Raw genomic sequence first — 17,173 nt, forward strand, 5'->3', positions numbered from 1 at the left:
GTGCAAAGTGTTGCTGCCTGCGTAGACAAGGAGAAAATGAAGTGAGCGAATATCATGCTTCACGGCAGCCATTATTCACCCATCTGCCGGGAAAGCCTATGTGTATAACGTATTCAATATGTGTGATTGTATTGCAGGTGCGTATAGATGGATTGACCGGTCACATTCAGTTCAATGAGAAAGGCCGCAGAACCAACTACACTGTTAGCGTCATGGAACTGGCCCCCTCTGGACCAAAGAAGGTAAGTCTGTAGCCAAAATGTCAATTAAGCATTATTATTGCTACTCAAGGACTCTGTTAGAACCTGCAAGTGTATTAGTGGAATAAGTCTGTGGTTCATTTAAGGTCCTTACAGTAGTATTCAATAGCCTTTTTCTGAAAGACAATTTATGAGTAAAACGTTCTTTAGTGGCAGATATTTAGGCATTTATTAGGAGACTTACTCCTATACACATTGAAGTGAAATTGTACCTTTTTTGTACAAAAAAAGTGCACGCAGTCACACTCAATTGTCCCTCCACAACTCCTTTACAGTCAAGATGGCGTCAAAGATAACAAAAAGCAGGGATTTTGTTCAATTCTATTGGTGTTACTCAAGAAGAGGGTATGGGATTGAAGAGGGTATGGAATTGAAGAGGGTATGGAATTGAAGAGGGTATGGAATTGATCTGCAGATGCTTCTGTTCAAAATGAGACCAACGTTTTCTGTGGTTGTCAGTTTTTTAGACATAACAAAGGCCAAATGGTTGTTTTTAGCCTTTTTGCTGTGAATGCCTTTTTCTACTGTAGCAGTTGGTTAACACTTACAGTCCGTACCGGCTGGTTAAAAGCAGTGAGGAGTCAGCAGTAAATGACTGTATAAAAACAGACAGATAACACACATAACAGAACAGATGATCCCCCCTAGGCTTAAGTCTGGCGGTGATAATGATCATATCATTAATCCTATTTATGCTTGAAGCTGAAAACAGAGACATGAATTTATGCTACTTCCCTTAAAATATATTTAGATACACTTTCATGTCTTAGAAGGTTTGTTCTAAGTGTGTCAAATCTCTTAAGAAATTATACTAAAAGCTTTTATACGTACGTTTTTGATTAGGAGCCATATTGAATAACTTTTATTTTTATCCTATTGGTCCATTTCTGACATTTTGACATCATCCTTTGTCTCAGGTTGGCTACTGGAATGAAGATGAGAAGTATGTGACTACCGCCAGCTTTGTGAGAGGCAGCAACGAAACGTACGGCCTGCAGAACAGGACTTACATAGTCACCACGATCCTGGTAAGCAAAATAGAGACCTTGAGGGATTATGGGGAGGATGGGGCTGGTAAAATGGCTCAGTCCCAAACGGAGAAAGGCATGGTAACATTTTTCATTTTCTTTAATGATAGAGTTCCTTAAGGTTCATGCCCCTGAGAGAATTGGGCTGACATCTCTGATTGTATATTCCTCCCTTCCTTCCCTTGCCAACTATTATCTCCTAACTTCTTTCTGTCTGACTTGTTTCTGCACAGAATCACAATTACATCAATTTCCAAGTAACACAATAATCTTATCTTGAGGACACTGGCTTACAGACTTGCAGTGTTTGCCTGTACATATTTAAGATATGTTCAAATGTGCCATATCATGCTTATTTGGGTTTTTGTGCATTTAGAGGCAAGGCAAGTTTATTTATTTAGCACTTTTCAACACAAGGCAATTCAAAGTGCTTAACAAGAATGAAAGACATTAAGAGCATAAAGCACACTAGAAACATTACAAATAAATGATAAGAAAACATGATTTCTGGTTTGTTCCAGATATCTGACAATATCCCTAACTGAATTCTCACATTCCTCTACCCCTAGTCCTCCTGTGAAATTATAGTTATTTTGACAGTTTTCTAACCTATATTCCATTCATCCATGTTGCATCCCCAGACAACACATTTCCCCCTGTTGTACTGTTACCCGAACCCATCTTTGACCTTTAAACTACTTTTCTTTTCATTTCCCCAGATTTAGGATATTTAAACCTGTTTTAAGACTTCCCTCATGAATCTTTGGCCTTTAAACCACTTTTTAGAGGAACAACATCTGATTATCACATCTGAAAATGAGCATGATAGAGCCCCCTTTAAATGTGTTCAGTGTCCACTCAACATTGTGATAGTAGTTAAACAATACTAATTATCAACTAGGAACACTTATTTCTGAGGCTATGAAGTGTCAACATACCCATCATTGTTTAGCCCCCCATGTTATTATGTTATTTTTAATTGTATTTGGCTCAGCTTTCCCCATTGGCAGGTTGTGTTTACTGTCCTCACCTACATTGCAGACATAGAGCCTCAGGGGTCTGTGATGGCTCCTACACACGGCGGCGTGCGTTGATGCTTCAACGCTTATGCCCATTCACTTTGAATGGGGTGACGTCACGCTTCGCCAAACTGCATTGTGGGAGCAAAGCGTAGCGTATCATATGCCAGTACAAGCTCTAGCCAATCAAACCGCTGCTTGTGTGTCCGGGGCGGGAGATTCAGGTGATTGGTTGTTGGTCTAGCTTCAGACATGCCCGCCGGCAAGCGTCAACGCACGCTGCCGTGTGTAGGGGCCGTTAATAAGGTAAGATTTGAGAATAGGGCAGCACAGATTCAATCAGACCAGCTCCTATAGCAGCTAGGTGAACATGACATTTTCTCAAAAGATAGGAACATACCTGGCAATACCTTCCTCGTATGCAATAGGGGATAATACAGATTGTATGCAGGTACAGGATGTTCTCAGAGCATATTGCTGTATGTGAAGTCTGGAGCTCAGCGCTACGCTTTTTTTGTGCTCCCGGTATTTTTTCAAGTGGAAATGTCTTTTATCTCTTCGGATCATGTTATTTGTGGGACTTGAGGCAGATGTGCAATGCATGAATGAAATATGTAAAAAGAATTGGAATTCTGCAACAGGCTCCAGGTCTAGCAGGCGATGTGTGTGCGGCTGATCTCCACTGGCTAAACCATTTCAACTATGTGCTTCCCTTAAGAACAAATTCACAGCTCTCCGGATAAAGGTCTGTGGGAGGTGATGGAGCTGAAACGGCATGTAGAGTATTAATAAGGAGAGATGCGCATATCGACAATATATTGTGACAAAGAGAATCATCTGGCAATGCTGTGTTCATGTCATACCAAACACACTGTTAATACAAGCACCCAAGTGGAACAAAATATATAACCCTCATTTTATTTCAGACGTAGGGGAAAAACAATGCACAAGTGTGAACGAATTGGAGCTAAAATGGCTGCAGTAGTAATTAAGCATTATTATTTTTGAATTTGGGCTAATTAAAGATGAGCTACATAGTTTCCACTCGTTCGATAATACCTGATTTAACTAAATTATAAAAGTCTAAAAATGTGTTTAGGAAATGTACATACATCATTTGTATAATAATACTCGCAGGACAAACCATTTTGCCAGGATGAATAAGTTCTTATGCAAATAGTACTTCAAAAGGCCATCTTTTAGAAAGGTTAAGTTATTCATAAATGATCATAAATAATCCACACATATGTACTAGCTATTGCATAGAAAATGGTTTGCTAACCAGGAGAGAGGTTAAAACAAATAATAATAAATAATTAAATTAAACGGATTTAATAAAGACCAGTTTAACATGATTTGAAATACAGACTAACACCTGGGGAACAACAGCTAGTGTTGATGAAGGAGTACTCCAGGAATAAATATGTAAAGTGCAGATGTATAGCATTGGGTGTACTTTGCTAAACTTGACATGTAGTCTTTTGGCATCTAATTAAAACAAATGTGAACATCCTCATTTACACCCGAAGATTGCGGTCTTCATAAAGAACGGACCTAAAATAACTCTGACATAATCTCCTATCAGTGTCCCCTTCTCAAGGAAGATACATTGGTTCCCAGTCTTGGAAGCTAAGAGAAGAGATAAGGTGTGAACAGTTATTTGGCAGCAGAAGAGTTTTTACACCGTATAACTTTTGTACTCGCTGATGCGTTGCTTCAGGGACCGTGTTGTTTTGCCAATTCGAAGGTCTCACTTTGTGCTTTCCCAGAATCCTTGCTGTCCCAGCCTGTGCACACAGTCCAGGCCGGTGTTACCAGGAGATCTGGAGGAGTGAAGCAGAGCATGTTTAATGGAGCACTGGAGCTTAGTGTCTCCACCATCATGGCTTTACACTAAAACCAGGCCATGGCTGGAATTTCAAGATTTAGTGTTAGCATGCAAGTAGTTGGTTATTATATGCATACTCGCCATGTGCAGATACTACAAATACGTGCAGGTATTGTAAAATGCTTTCAGCAAGGAGTAGTAGCATTTATAAGCAAATTACGTAATGTTCGCGTTCTCGTACTGTATGTTGTTTAAAATGGGTCTCAGAGGAATGATATAGGTTTACATTTTAAATGTTTCCAACGGCAAACAAAAATAATTTGTTGGTCTGTTTGGCTATCAGCATGATCACGGAAAAACTACAAGCACGATATTCATGAATCTTGGCGGCATGGTGTTGCATGGGCCAGTGAAGGACCCATTACATGTTGATGTGTATCCAAACAACGGGACAGATATGTGCATCATGTTTCACATTCGTTATTATTTCGAAACAGGATTTGTGCTGCGTTTATGTAGTGACGAAATAATTGGAAAAGGCTATCCTGAATATGAATATTCACATGGACATGTCAGAAAAACAACTTTAAACAGACATCCAACATTTGGTAAGCCTCTCTAACCAATAAAATAATACTTAATGAATTTGTAACGTCAAAGCTCATCAAATCGAAATAACAACTTTCCAACTCGGGAAATTGGACCATCCGAGGTGTAGGTGAATGCTTTGGCAGTGGTCTGATTTTATATAATTTTGTGTCTATTTAGATTTGTAATGTGTGTCTGTTTTATATCCACCATGGTTGAGTAACAGCAGATCTCAGCGGTACTGTGCGGACCAATGAGAATGAGTCCTGGAGGACCTTCTATGCCATGTCACGCATCTATGTGTGTGTGTTGAAGTGCGGGTAATTGAGAGAGTGCATACGTATGTGTATCTGACTTAGTCTGTGGCTGCCAGTGCAAGTGCATACCCTGTCAAAAGCGCTGCACACCAGCCTTTCCCACCACCGTCTCCCTGGGGTGCCATTTCCCTGCCAATGGGCCTCAGGTTTCCATGTGTAACAATGATTACCTTCCCCTCAACCATAAAGAGCAGGAGAACCCAGATAACTGTAAAACACAGAGGAACCCCGACCCACCCCCACATCTCTAGACCCTGATAAAATCTTACGGCAGGATTTGCTCGGCTCAGCACAGCCTTAGCTAAGAGCAGGCACACATAACAACTTGTTGGAATTGAGGCCTATCAGAGTGCAAGTAGATTGAGTTGACTGGTATTCTATATGAAATAGATTTTTCTTAAAATAAAGCGGGGCCCCAGGTGTTATGTCGGCGGGAAGACACCCAATCAGTGTGAGATGTACAGATGAAGGATGTGACAGGAAGAACAGCCTGGCCCTGGAGCAGAGGTCAAAAATGTCTTCTTCACCACATTGCTCAAACACACACACACACACACACACACACACACACACACACACACACACACACACACACACACACACACACACACACACACACACACACACACACACACACACACACACACACACACACCCACACACACACACACACACACACACACACACTTCTTGTTCTCAGATGCTTTGTCTTTTCAGCTTTAATAACACCCTACAATTCCCCCGTATCCTCACAACCGGCTTCATATTATCAACCCTCCTTTCAATGAGGCAATGACGCCGTAATCATACTTACCACCTTTTGTATTTCAATTATACACCATACCTTTATGAACAAAGACACAAATAATACCTTGTGATTCCATGTAATTATCTTTGAACCTTTCACAGAGAGATTTATTATCCAAAGCCTCCGTTATGAGCAAGGGGTAAAGAGATAAGTGATGCATTGAATTCATCCATAAACCTTCCCGCATTTTTAAATATTCATATAAAGCTTAACTACATGCTGAAGCTTTATTATCAGCCATAAAACTGTCTCTGCTTTAATTAGCTTAACAAACTGCCCTGCTGTAAAAGTTATGATACAGGCTTATGTCAAGAAATGATACATATCAGTGTTCATTTTGTTTTAACATCATCGAAAATTGCAATTATTTCAGTAACCGTTCATTGATTTCATGTATGTTATTTCTGACACCTGGTGTAATTGAGTTACAGTTAATGATTGCATGGTTGCCCTTTCATCCAACAGGAGTCTCCGTATGTGATGATGAAGAAGAACCATGAGCAGCTTGTGGGGAATGACAAATATGAGGGCTACATTGTGGAGCTGGCTGCAGAGATAGCCAAACATGTCGGCTACCAGTACAAACTGAAGGTGGTTTCAGATGGCAAATATGGAGCAAGAGACCCAGAGAATAAGATGTGGAACGGCATGGTGGGAGAACTGGTGTATGGGGTGAGTGGACTGTTTTGTGTTGGATATTATTCCCAGTTTAAAGGTGAAATATACTACTAAAAGTCAAATGTGAATGCTGTTTAGCCAATCAATTAACGTGCAGCTCAATTCTAACTTTATTTGAGCAGTCTGCCTTGATCGTTTTGCAGTATTTAAACCTTGTGCCTCACATTTCACATTTTCCTGTCAATTTGGCTGTGTTAATGCATTTGTCGTACATCCTGGCAAGGGTATGAGTTTAGTAAAGTTGTAACTCTTATAAAAAGTGAACAATTATCTATGAAGGCCACCAGACACTCCCTTAATTAAGGACCAAAATATTTCCATTTAAAACCAGTAAAACCACAGTTACATTTTTTATTTATTTCTGATCCTACAGCCATTACAGCATAAACTCATGCTTTCTATTAGATCAAACGTTTAATAACATGTTTTATACAAATTGAACTTTTTTATACCAGATTAAGCCATATTGTTATCTTCCCTATTACGTGCCATTTGAAGGTTTACTTTCACACAAAAAAAGCTTTTAAATATATGTTGTTGGTGATCTTTCACATATCCCAGACTCTGACTACGCCCCAGCATTTACTATGAAAATAACGTTATGTTTGTGTTGTTTTTCCTTAAATATAAAACAACAACTAAAAAAGTTAAGAGTTAAAAATAACAGATATCTGATACTGAAGATCAGGTTTGAATTTGGTTAGTAGACTTGACAAAGGAAAGAGGAAAACAATATTTAAAAATTACATTGTGTCTTTGACATTGGCAAAACAGTAATTAGCACAAACACACAATATAGATGATACCCCCTGGTTAAATGACATTGGTGACATTTTTAGAGCATAGCTTGTAGAGATGCTTAAACATTTATCATCGTGGATTCACTACAGTATTTGACGTGGGTCTTCTGATAAAGAAACTATTGTGCTTTTCCCATTAACAAACACATATGTTAGAACATGAAAAGACATATTCTTGCCACTGTGTACGTCTGGTCACATGCCTGTCTCTTTTTGTCTCCCTCAGAAAGCAGACGTGGCTGTGGCCCCTCTGACCATCACCCTGGTGCGTGAAGAAGTGATCGACTTCTCTAAGCCCTTCATGTCCCTTGGCATCTCCATCATGATCAAGAAACCCACCAAATCCAAACCTGGCGTGTTTTCCTTCCTGGACCCGCTAGCTTACGAGATCTGGATGTGCATTGTGTTTGCCTACATCGGCGTGAGCGTGGTTCTGTTCCTTGTCAGTCGGTTCAGCCCGTACGAGTGGCACGCTGAGGACTACGAGGAGGGCGCTGAGCCGCAGTCGCCCACCCAAGCTTCAGCCAACGGGGTGCAGCAGGGCCAGGCCCCCCCGCAACAGAACAACCAGCAGAGTCTAGAGCAGACCAATGAGTTTGGCATTTTCAACTCCCTTTGGTTCTCACTGGGGGCCTTCATGCAGCAGGGCTGCGATATCTCACCACGGTAAGGCCTACATTTCTTTAGTGTTTTGAGTCCACTGTGCTTTGAGTCTCTGCTTTTGTTTGTTGTTACAAAAAGAGACACTAAGTGCCTCCTACGTACAAAATATTTCGGTCTTCCACACCGACTCTCCAACAGGCAGTGTGGCTTTCTAGTTCAACTCTTTTGGGCTTTGTTTATTGAGAGATGTTGTTCTTTGTCACTTGTCATACAAAGCAAAGATACAAGTTTGATGAAGAGCAGCAGAGAGAGTTTAAGCTGTGGTCATGTTGCAGAGTATTGTGTTTCACAGAAACCTTCTGTGGTGGTATACTGTACACATGGCAGAAACTTCTTGGACTATACATTCTTGTGGAGCTCCTTCCAATGATATAACATATGTAATTGTATCTACAAGTGTGTTGGTCAAACCATAGGCAAAAGTAAATATTGGACCCTTCAGAGATTGTTAAGCAGGATCCTGGCGTGAGTGGTACGTGTTGGCTTCCCCTCGAGGGCTCTCATGAGCTTTGGTGTGAAACCATTCTCAAAAGGTCACCAATTAAAAATCTCATTAAGTGTCTGAAATTAGAGACACTGAGGTCGACTTTCTGAGCTTTCCAGAGGGACCAACCAGAGGAGATGAGAAGATAACGTCAGTATTATCACCGATAGCTGTGAACCAGCAGAGACAGGGTAGGTCATGGATCGACACAGAGCTCCGTATCTCTTTAAACATTCAAATACATACATTATGTATACATGTAGTGTGGTGCTGCACCTATACATAATACATCTATACTGCAGTTTCTGGATGGAGAGGTCGATGCTGGCTTCAAATAAATATTGTAAGGGTTCGTGGTTGATGCTATTCTTGCCCAGGCTTTGAGGTATCCACCTCAAGGACTTCGCCTTCAACCCACACAATGGAGGTGAATGCCATATGGTTTGTTGTTGACTGAAAATCCTTTTTTATAAAGATGTATAAGCTAATGTTTCCAGAAACAATGCCCGACTTAGCACTTTTTCACAAGGTTCATAACTATTATAGAGGAATAGTCATTATAAAAATGGTAACAAGTAATTCCAATGGAAACTGCTAACAGTAACATTTGACACATATCCTAATTGTTTTTGACGTCATATGGCTGTTGAATTAAATTTGTATTTTTGTATTCAATGTAACGAGCACCACAAATGACATTTCACCACCATTGTATGAGGGAATATCTCAAAGCTGTTATCTTGAAGCTTGAGCAAATAAAAACAAAACGATCTGCATGGCTAGATACAATTCCAGGTAGGTAAGAAAACATTGCTTGTCTTTATTTAGAGGAGTGTTACTAAGAAACAGCAGCCTTCCATGATTGAGTGGCTGAAGGTTGAAGGAATTACAGCATGTGTAACGGTCCATTTTTATCTTGGCTTCCATCTTGTGACATTTACAAAATGTATTTTCACTTTGCTCTTACCTTGCAATAATATCAGAAGGGAGAAATCTCTGCACCTTGCATGCTGCAGGTGCTCAGCTGTACATGATGTAGATACTGAATCCCTCCCCCCACGGGCCCCTCACCTGACATTTACCACGTTCTGCCTGGAGCCTCGGCTGCGCCTCTTGCAGGATGAAGCCTATTGTCCGAGCGTTCTTCTCTTGCAGCCAGAAAATGCATCTTCAATAACTATTGATTTCCTCGTACGCCTCACAGAGAAAGAGAATGTCACCACGCATCCGCAAATTGTCCGTTCCCTGTGGTCTGTCTTTGTGTACGCACACACACTTATTTCTGTGTGTTTGTGTGCATTGGTGTGTATGTCTCTGTGTGTGTGCTTGACCCACACATGGGTTCAAACATATTTGCACAGTATTTGCATTTGTTTTGCTTTGGGAGATAGCGAGCTCTGCTGATGCAAGACGTTTCAAAGACTGTTTAAAAAAAGGACCAAACCGCTGTAGTAAGTAACAGATTGTTTCTTCACTTGGAGCCATTTTGCTGATGACACCTCTGAATGCAAATTAACCAGATGTAAAATATGTGTATTTCATCACAAGTTGTGAAAACTGAAACAAGACTGTTGGCCTCGAGTTTCATTTAAGTATTCAAAGATTCAAGGATTATGACATCATGCAACACAGGGTAGCACAACAAGAGGCAGTTATAACGTAGTCTTTTATAATACACAAGAAAAACAGGTCACAACAAGTAGTGCATTCCTGTAATTCATTTTTTGTATTTGCATCGGAAGGTATGTAAAAGCAGCAACAAAACAATGGTGTATCCTCTTGGGAGATAGCCTACATCCATAATATATCAAATCGGACATCAGGGAAATATTGTCTATCAACTTTGAGCACCAAGCATCATTAACGTAGACATAGAGCCTGTCCTTCTGGAGTCCTGCTTTCTGTCCTGCAGTTCTCCCGTCAGTAGCATGATGCTGGAGGCCTCTAAGGAGCATGGTCTCGTTGCTAGGTTAGCCTGAGTCTAATTTCATTTTTGTTATTTTCCTGCAACATCGGCCAGAAGCAGGCTGGGTATAGTCGAGTAGCCTTTGGGTGCTAAATGTGTTAGCTTAGCTGCCATTTTGGCTCTACTCCTGGGGACGTCTTCCTGTGTTTAACGGTGTATCGCTCGCTGGCTTGAGGTTAGATAGATGCCATGGGTTAAAATGTCTCAAGGTCCACTGCTCTATAGCCACGTTTCTTTTACAGACATTGATGAGTATCTTTGACACATGCCATAAATGTTCCAGCAAAAAAAATGTTCTCATTGAAATAGGTTTCAGGTACAAGAGAAGATTTCCTTGGTGTGAGGGTGAGAGCTTTAGGGCTTGTATCCTCCAAGGACTTGAGTCAAATGTCTTTCTTACAATGTTCTTCCAAGGTGACCCACTGTCTTGTTTCAGAAAAAACTGTAAGCGGCATTTAAAAATAAAAAAGAACACAAGTTGTTTAGCATATGCAGCAGTCCACGCTGTAGTAATCAGCATAGTGGAGTCTGATGGTATCTTAAAAACCAACACAGTGAATGTTTCACCCCGCTGAATACTGCCCTGAAGGAAACATCTTCTCCTTGAATATTTGGGTGACCTAGTTGCTCTGATTAGCACAGCCCGTTCTCACACACGGAGCAGCGTGTGGAAGGATCTCCTGAAGCATTATGAGCTCCTGCTAAATTTAAAAGGACATGTTATGTTACTGCTAGTGTTTTGTCAGATAGAAGTGATAATACTTGTAACCTCACACATTCTGTTTCACATGAACACTGTGTACCAATGCATTTGGTCCATTGGGAATTGAGATAATTATTCTTTCATACTGCAAGGCTTTTATGGGAACATTTTTGTTCCTGTATGCTTGGGAGAGTGTGCATTTTTCTTTAGATTTGTTTGCCTAAAGCTAATTTTCAACATGCATTTAAGCACTTTCTTTTAATCCATTTCCAAGTATGTAATTAGCCTCATATAATTATAGTATCAAGTTTGGTGTGTTTTTGTAGAACCTAGTTCTATTTATTTTGTCTTACATTCATTCTTAATTAACTTATGTTCAGAAATGTTTAGCAACAACATGAGATTAATGTTGTTTTTTTGCAGTGACAAAATAATCGGAGAACATCTTAGAAGTATTTAGAATATTAAGTGAAACCAATGCCACTTGCCATTAAAGGGACCCTATTTTGCTTTTGGGGGTTTTCCCATACCTGTAGTGTTATATAGTTTTTCATGCATGCAAATGCAAAGGCTTAAATTATTTGATTATTTCTTTAACATAGTGACATCACTCACACTTATGCTTCTATTGGATAGTGCTTCAACACATTGTACGTGATAGGCTTAGAGTTGGTACATCTCTAAGCAGTTGACTAATCACAACAGAGCAGGCCAGCTAACCAATCAGAGCAGACTGGGCTCTGGTTTCAGACAGAGGGTGAAAAGAGGAGCTGCAGCACAGGGAGTGTGAGAAAAAGAAAGACCTTTCTAAAATCGAGGATATCTCATTTCATATTTTCTTTTTGTATTGAAACCTTTGAGGCGTCATACTTTGAGCCACTTATATGCATTACTGTCTAATTATTATAAAAGAGCAAAACATATAAAAAAACATTCTGTCAATGATTTTTCTGACATTTCTGAGCAATGTGCTTGTAACCTCTCATCACTGTGCCTTTGTCACTAATGGGTGAGAACAGAATGTTCCGGAGGTGCATTCAGCCTGGAAGTAGACAGCTCAAAGCACCTCACTCTTGATGCTTCTCCATTTAATCAGAGACAAAAGGCCAAGGAACAACGCTGACGATCCACTCTGTCCTGGATTCATCAGTAGGCGTGTTTAATTTCCCTGTGTGTGTGTGTGTGTGTGTGTGTGTGTGTGTGTGTGTGTGTGTGTGTGTGTGTGTGTGTGTGTGTGTGTGTGTGTGTGTGTGTGTGTGTGTGTGTGTGTGTGTGTGTGTGTGGGCCGGTTCTATTAAAAGCAAGCCCTTATTGCCATCCTCTTTATCTGCTGCCTAACACTATCTGATTGGACCCTTCTGAAGGTATCTCAAGGTGTCTCTGTGTGAGTGCGTGCATGTGCTTTAGTAGTGTGTGTTTACATGCTCGTAGGCATGCATTCATACATCGATGTGATGCATTAATGTGTACAGTACGTGTGTGTGTGTGTATTAGCCCCCCTGTTCCCACTGCTATTTATTCAGTGTGAGATCTTGTTTACCGTGCTCTTTCCAAATGTCAGCACTGTCAGTCAGGCCCTCCCATAAGCCCCAGTCCGTGCTGTTGGGCCCTCCCTGTGTTTATCTCTGCAGACAGGTGGACTCTGAGAGTGATCCCCCCCCCCCCCCCGCCACAACACTGCATCCGTCCGTCCACCCCATTTACTTCCTCTCCTATCGCCTCTTTTCAGTCTTCCTCATCTGCTCTTTTCCCGTCCTTTAGTGCCTCTTCCAGTGATTGGTTAAGAGTTCATCTTGTGTGGCCTTTTCCCTCTCACATCATATTCTACAGCTGCTTCCTGTTTCACCCTCACACCTCCAGTCTGATTTGAACTTTTGAACAGTAATAACATCATGTGTTTTCTATTTAACTTTGCTAAGTTGTCATTGTTTGATTTTGGGATCACATCCGTAAAGATTTGAACATGCCTGAAAAAGGTCATGAGCCAACCCGGTCTCCTACGAAATAATGTATTTTTACCCGGATTAGAATAACCATTTTAAACATGTGGCTGACATCGTAAATCGAAACAAAGCAGAATTTGTTTTCAACAAAACAACTTTGATGGGACACAAACAGTGGTCCTACAGTATATGTAAGATAAGAAGCTTTTGTTTTTTTAGACTCCAAAATCTGGTAGGACATCTGTTTGTGAAAGCACCAATGTTATGGTTACACTGTGAAGCAGCAGCAGGACAGAAATGGTGTAATCCAGGTGTTTTAAACATTGATAGTGAGGCATTTACTCCCACACAGCACCAACAAAAAAATGGCAACGGGTAGAATATCAGAAAACGGACTTCTTTACTGTATGTTAGCTGAAGGTGAGACAGAATAACGTTATAATAACAGAGGCAGCATATACGTTCAGCAGAACCTGTGTTTTTTTACCTTGTGGATTTAAACATAGCTTGGCTTTCTGTGTAAAGCTTGTCGACTGGGAGCTATTTCATAGAGGAGAACTTGTACAGAAGGGCGCAGATTCATGATGTTCCTCCGGCGAATATGTTTTGAAAAGTTTTTGTCTGTGTATGATATCTGTTTGTGTGTGAGTGCGCCTAGGTGTGTATCTGTGTTACCTACGGCCATGTGGAGTTGTCTCCTCTCCTCAGCGCCTATGTGCTCTCATTGCTGAAATAAATCAGCTCTGTCACTCACAGCCCTGCCTGCCACAGCAGCAATTTCTCAGCCGGGCGGTCAGAATCATTCAATAGTGGATGGAGCCCGTGGTGCATTATGGTAACCCTGGGGGGTGTCAGTATTTCTCTAACTGAGTTTTTTTTCCAGTGATGTTTGTTGCTTTTTTGTCAATATGTGCTTGTTGTAATCCTATTCTGAACATATGTTGTTTTAAAAAAAATATTTTTCATAGTGTAAAATGGTTCCTGTGTTCAGCTAGCAAGCTATTAGCGTTAGTGATGTGTAAAAGTAGAGCTGACAAAATAAGAAAGACATCAAAATGCTCACTGTGGGGCAGTATCTGTCACAAAATGTTTCCAGTTCTCTTCAACTTGATATTCATTGTGCACTCAAGGGGACGGAACAACTATGGGCTATCTGAATAGTGGCAAATCTACAAAATTGTCAGTCGAGCATGACAGATTTTATTGGGATAAAATAAGCAAAATCATGCATGTTGTCCCATAATTTGGCACTACTGTTTCTATATTAATATGTTTGCATATTTGTCTTATTGATCCTGTACTTTACATACTGTACATCTGGAAAACATTCTCATACATTGATAATTCAGCTTTGCAAAGCTGATGTAAAGTTATGCATTTGATGTTGTCTTGTATCTTGTATGGTCTAATGCAAGAGGCAGTTGCTAAAAAGTCCTAAGGGAGGACCCAAGAGATTTGTTGTTGTTGTTGATGAAGGGAATAATTGATTCCATAGTATTATTTATCAATTTCCGCTATTGTTGATATTTTTATCATTAACGAAAAATAAATTAGATGATGTTGCGAGCCACTGAGTTACATAATTGTGTTGTTAGTGAGTTGCTGTCAAAGCAGTTGGGGAAGACGTGGTAGGAGGAAATGATTTATTCATGAGGAGACGGTTCAGTTTAGTTCATGGCATCGCTTATGTTTTATTAATCTGGACTGGAGATTGCATGAAGGCAACTTTTGATCATACATGCATGCCTGCTCACTCGCAAAAAAAGTAGGGGACACTCACACGCGTTCACCCCCAGAGAATCTCACTGGGGTATCACACTTTGTAGACTGACAGAGACACCATCTCCTCAGAGGCACACACACTGTCAAATCTGCATTTAAAAACAGTCCCCCACATATGTTTCCTACAGCGGGGGGGGGGGGGGCGTTATCAAGCTGTGCAACAGTGTATGTCTTTCCTGCAGCCATGAATTATACACAAGGCTCGAGGCCACTTGGGAAATCTACCTGGACTAAAGTAAACATTGTCGATAGTTTGACAGGCCAGATGTGCGCTGTGCTTAGAGGCTTATCAGTCAAACCCCGTGTTTGCTACACTGTATATTGCATGGAGCCCTAATGAGAGCTTTCTATCTGTAACAGCAGATCCATCCTACTATAGGGGTGGTTGCCCTTATGGAGAGAAATGCAGGGAGAGGGAGGGTATGCTCATATGGTATGAGCAGCGGGATGACTAAAATCTGTTTGGAGTGCAGAGTGTGCTGCCATGGCAACCGTAAAGAGACACAGATTTTTCTGTCAGAGCGGCGCAGCTTCAAGTGTCTCCGCTCCATGGAACTGCACATCAGTGCACATGCATGTCACCTCTTTGTGTTTTCACGCTTCACATTACAGCACCATAGGTCAGTTTGTTTACGGCATTGATTTTCAGCTGCGATGTATCCGTGTTTTGATTCCTGTTCTTTCTGGTCCGAGTGACTAAGAGGCTGTGCGTATGTGTGTGGGCGAGTATAGTGAGTGCTCTCACAGCTCGCCAGCACTGACTTATCTCAGGTTACACGCCGCTAAGACACAATCCATGATATCACTAAGCGACCCGTGAGCAGCCGCGGATACAATGATTACAGTCATATCTCAATCACATCGATCCCTCTGCACCATCGCCTGGGAAACGGCTCGGAGCTCAATTGTTTGTTTCCATGCACCATCACTCAAGCGAGACGTAGGCTACTGCATGTTGCCAAGTGGCATTTAACTCCGCTGCTTCTTACAGGCATTTAACACTTAAACAGCATTCTGAGTCATAATGCTGTTTCTCAAATATTCCATTGCATACAGAAATTAGTGTAATTATAGGCTATGGTGAGGTTGCTGCAGGCTTGTAACAAAATTAACATAATATTCAGTTTTCATCTCAATGGCATGGTAATACTGACCTTTAGTGGGAGATTGGGGGGGGGGAGATAATTTATTTAATACATCTTTTTTTTTTGCCCCCTGGTTAAAGCTTGCATGTTAGTTTGGCCTTGAAGTTAAAAGCGCTCTGAAATATTTAACAATCATGCGGCTATGAAACCAAAAGCAAACAAAAATCTGATAAAAACGCACCACTCGGTTACAATATTCGCCATAACACACCCGCCAGAGCCTCATCGAGAAAAAGCGAGACGGAGAGAGACAGAATAAGGACACTGAGTGTGAGTTACTGTAAGTGCATTTCAAAACGTGTCTTAGGGTCCAGGTGACCACAAAAGCATTGTGTTTTGCACATCAAACCAATATGGCGTGTGTGCTCAGAGATACATTTTGAAGCCCCAGCAGAGGAACACATTTTGGCTTTTACTTGTGTTTTCAGGAAGCACTGGGACCTATATGGTTGCAGAGTTGCATAAAAAGGTAATCACGTTCTTAAATACTTTATTCAGGTTAATTATCCAGACATGCCCACATTACTATGCATGTTTATAACAGGCTGTTTTTCATTGAGGAGGCTATGGGGAATCGAGAGCTTAATACAACTTTTATCTACTCATAACATTTACAAGCAGCTAAGGCTCAGTTAAGGAAACGCTAATTACCAAAAGCCCTGTGATATAACTCAGTGGATTGAAAGGGCTGTTAGACCAGAAGAATGCAGCTAAGATGTATGGGCCATACAACAATTAATGTTTTGTTGCTATACACAAATGATATGCAGAGAGCAAAATGTATGTCTGCTGTATTTGTTTCCTTAATTATCATAGCCCTTAGATATAGGATAGAATATACTGTAGACACTGTGTAAACACAACTAAGGAAAACATAGCTTTGTATATCCCTATCCGACATGTTCACTTCATCTCAGCAGCTCCATTTGCAACAACAACACAGACAAAATAAAAAGGTATTAAAATCCCAAAACAAGGACACATACATTTGTTAACTTTACAAAAGAGAATTTATTCAAGATCCTTCAACCTACATTTGATCTTCAATTAAAATGCATATTTAATTGTAGGGCTGACAGGTCCATGACTAGAATGTTTCATTCTTACCTTTTAAGATTGTTAAACCAACTAATCTACAATATGATGGTAACAATTTGTATT

The 17,173-nt window shown here is 40.7% G+C and overlaps 1 protein-coding gene across 5 annotated transcripts in view; it reads left to right on the top strand.

The window, feature by feature from the left end:
* The window catches only part of gria1a (glutamate receptor, ionotropic, AMPA 1a), a 77,441-nt gene that overhangs the window by 40,866 nt on the left and 19,402 nt on the right, over positions 1-17,173 (top strand). For all 5 annotated transcript variants that reach the window (XR_004568785.1, XR_004568786.1, XM_034214908.1 and 2 more), the window contains exons 8-11: positions 138-242; positions 1,178-1,288; positions 6,314-6,520; positions 7,553-7,992. Coding sequence is in view for 3 of the 5 variants with exons in the window: in XM_034214908.1 (XP_034070799.1) it covers positions 138-242; positions 1,178-1,288; positions 6,314-6,520; positions 7,553-7,992 (863 nt within the window). In the remaining 2 variants the exon portion in view is untranslated. The remainder of the gene's footprint in view (positions 1-137; positions 243-1,177; positions 1,289-6,313; positions 6,521-7,552; positions 7,993-17,173) is intronic.

Source organism: Gymnodraco acuticeps, unplaced genomic scaffold (genome assembly GCF_902827175.1).
Source record: "Gymnodraco acuticeps unplaced genomic scaffold, fGymAcu1.1, whole genome shotgun sequence".
NCBI lineage: Eukaryota > Metazoa > Chordata > Actinopteri > Perciformes > Bathydraconidae > Gymnodraco > Gymnodraco acuticeps.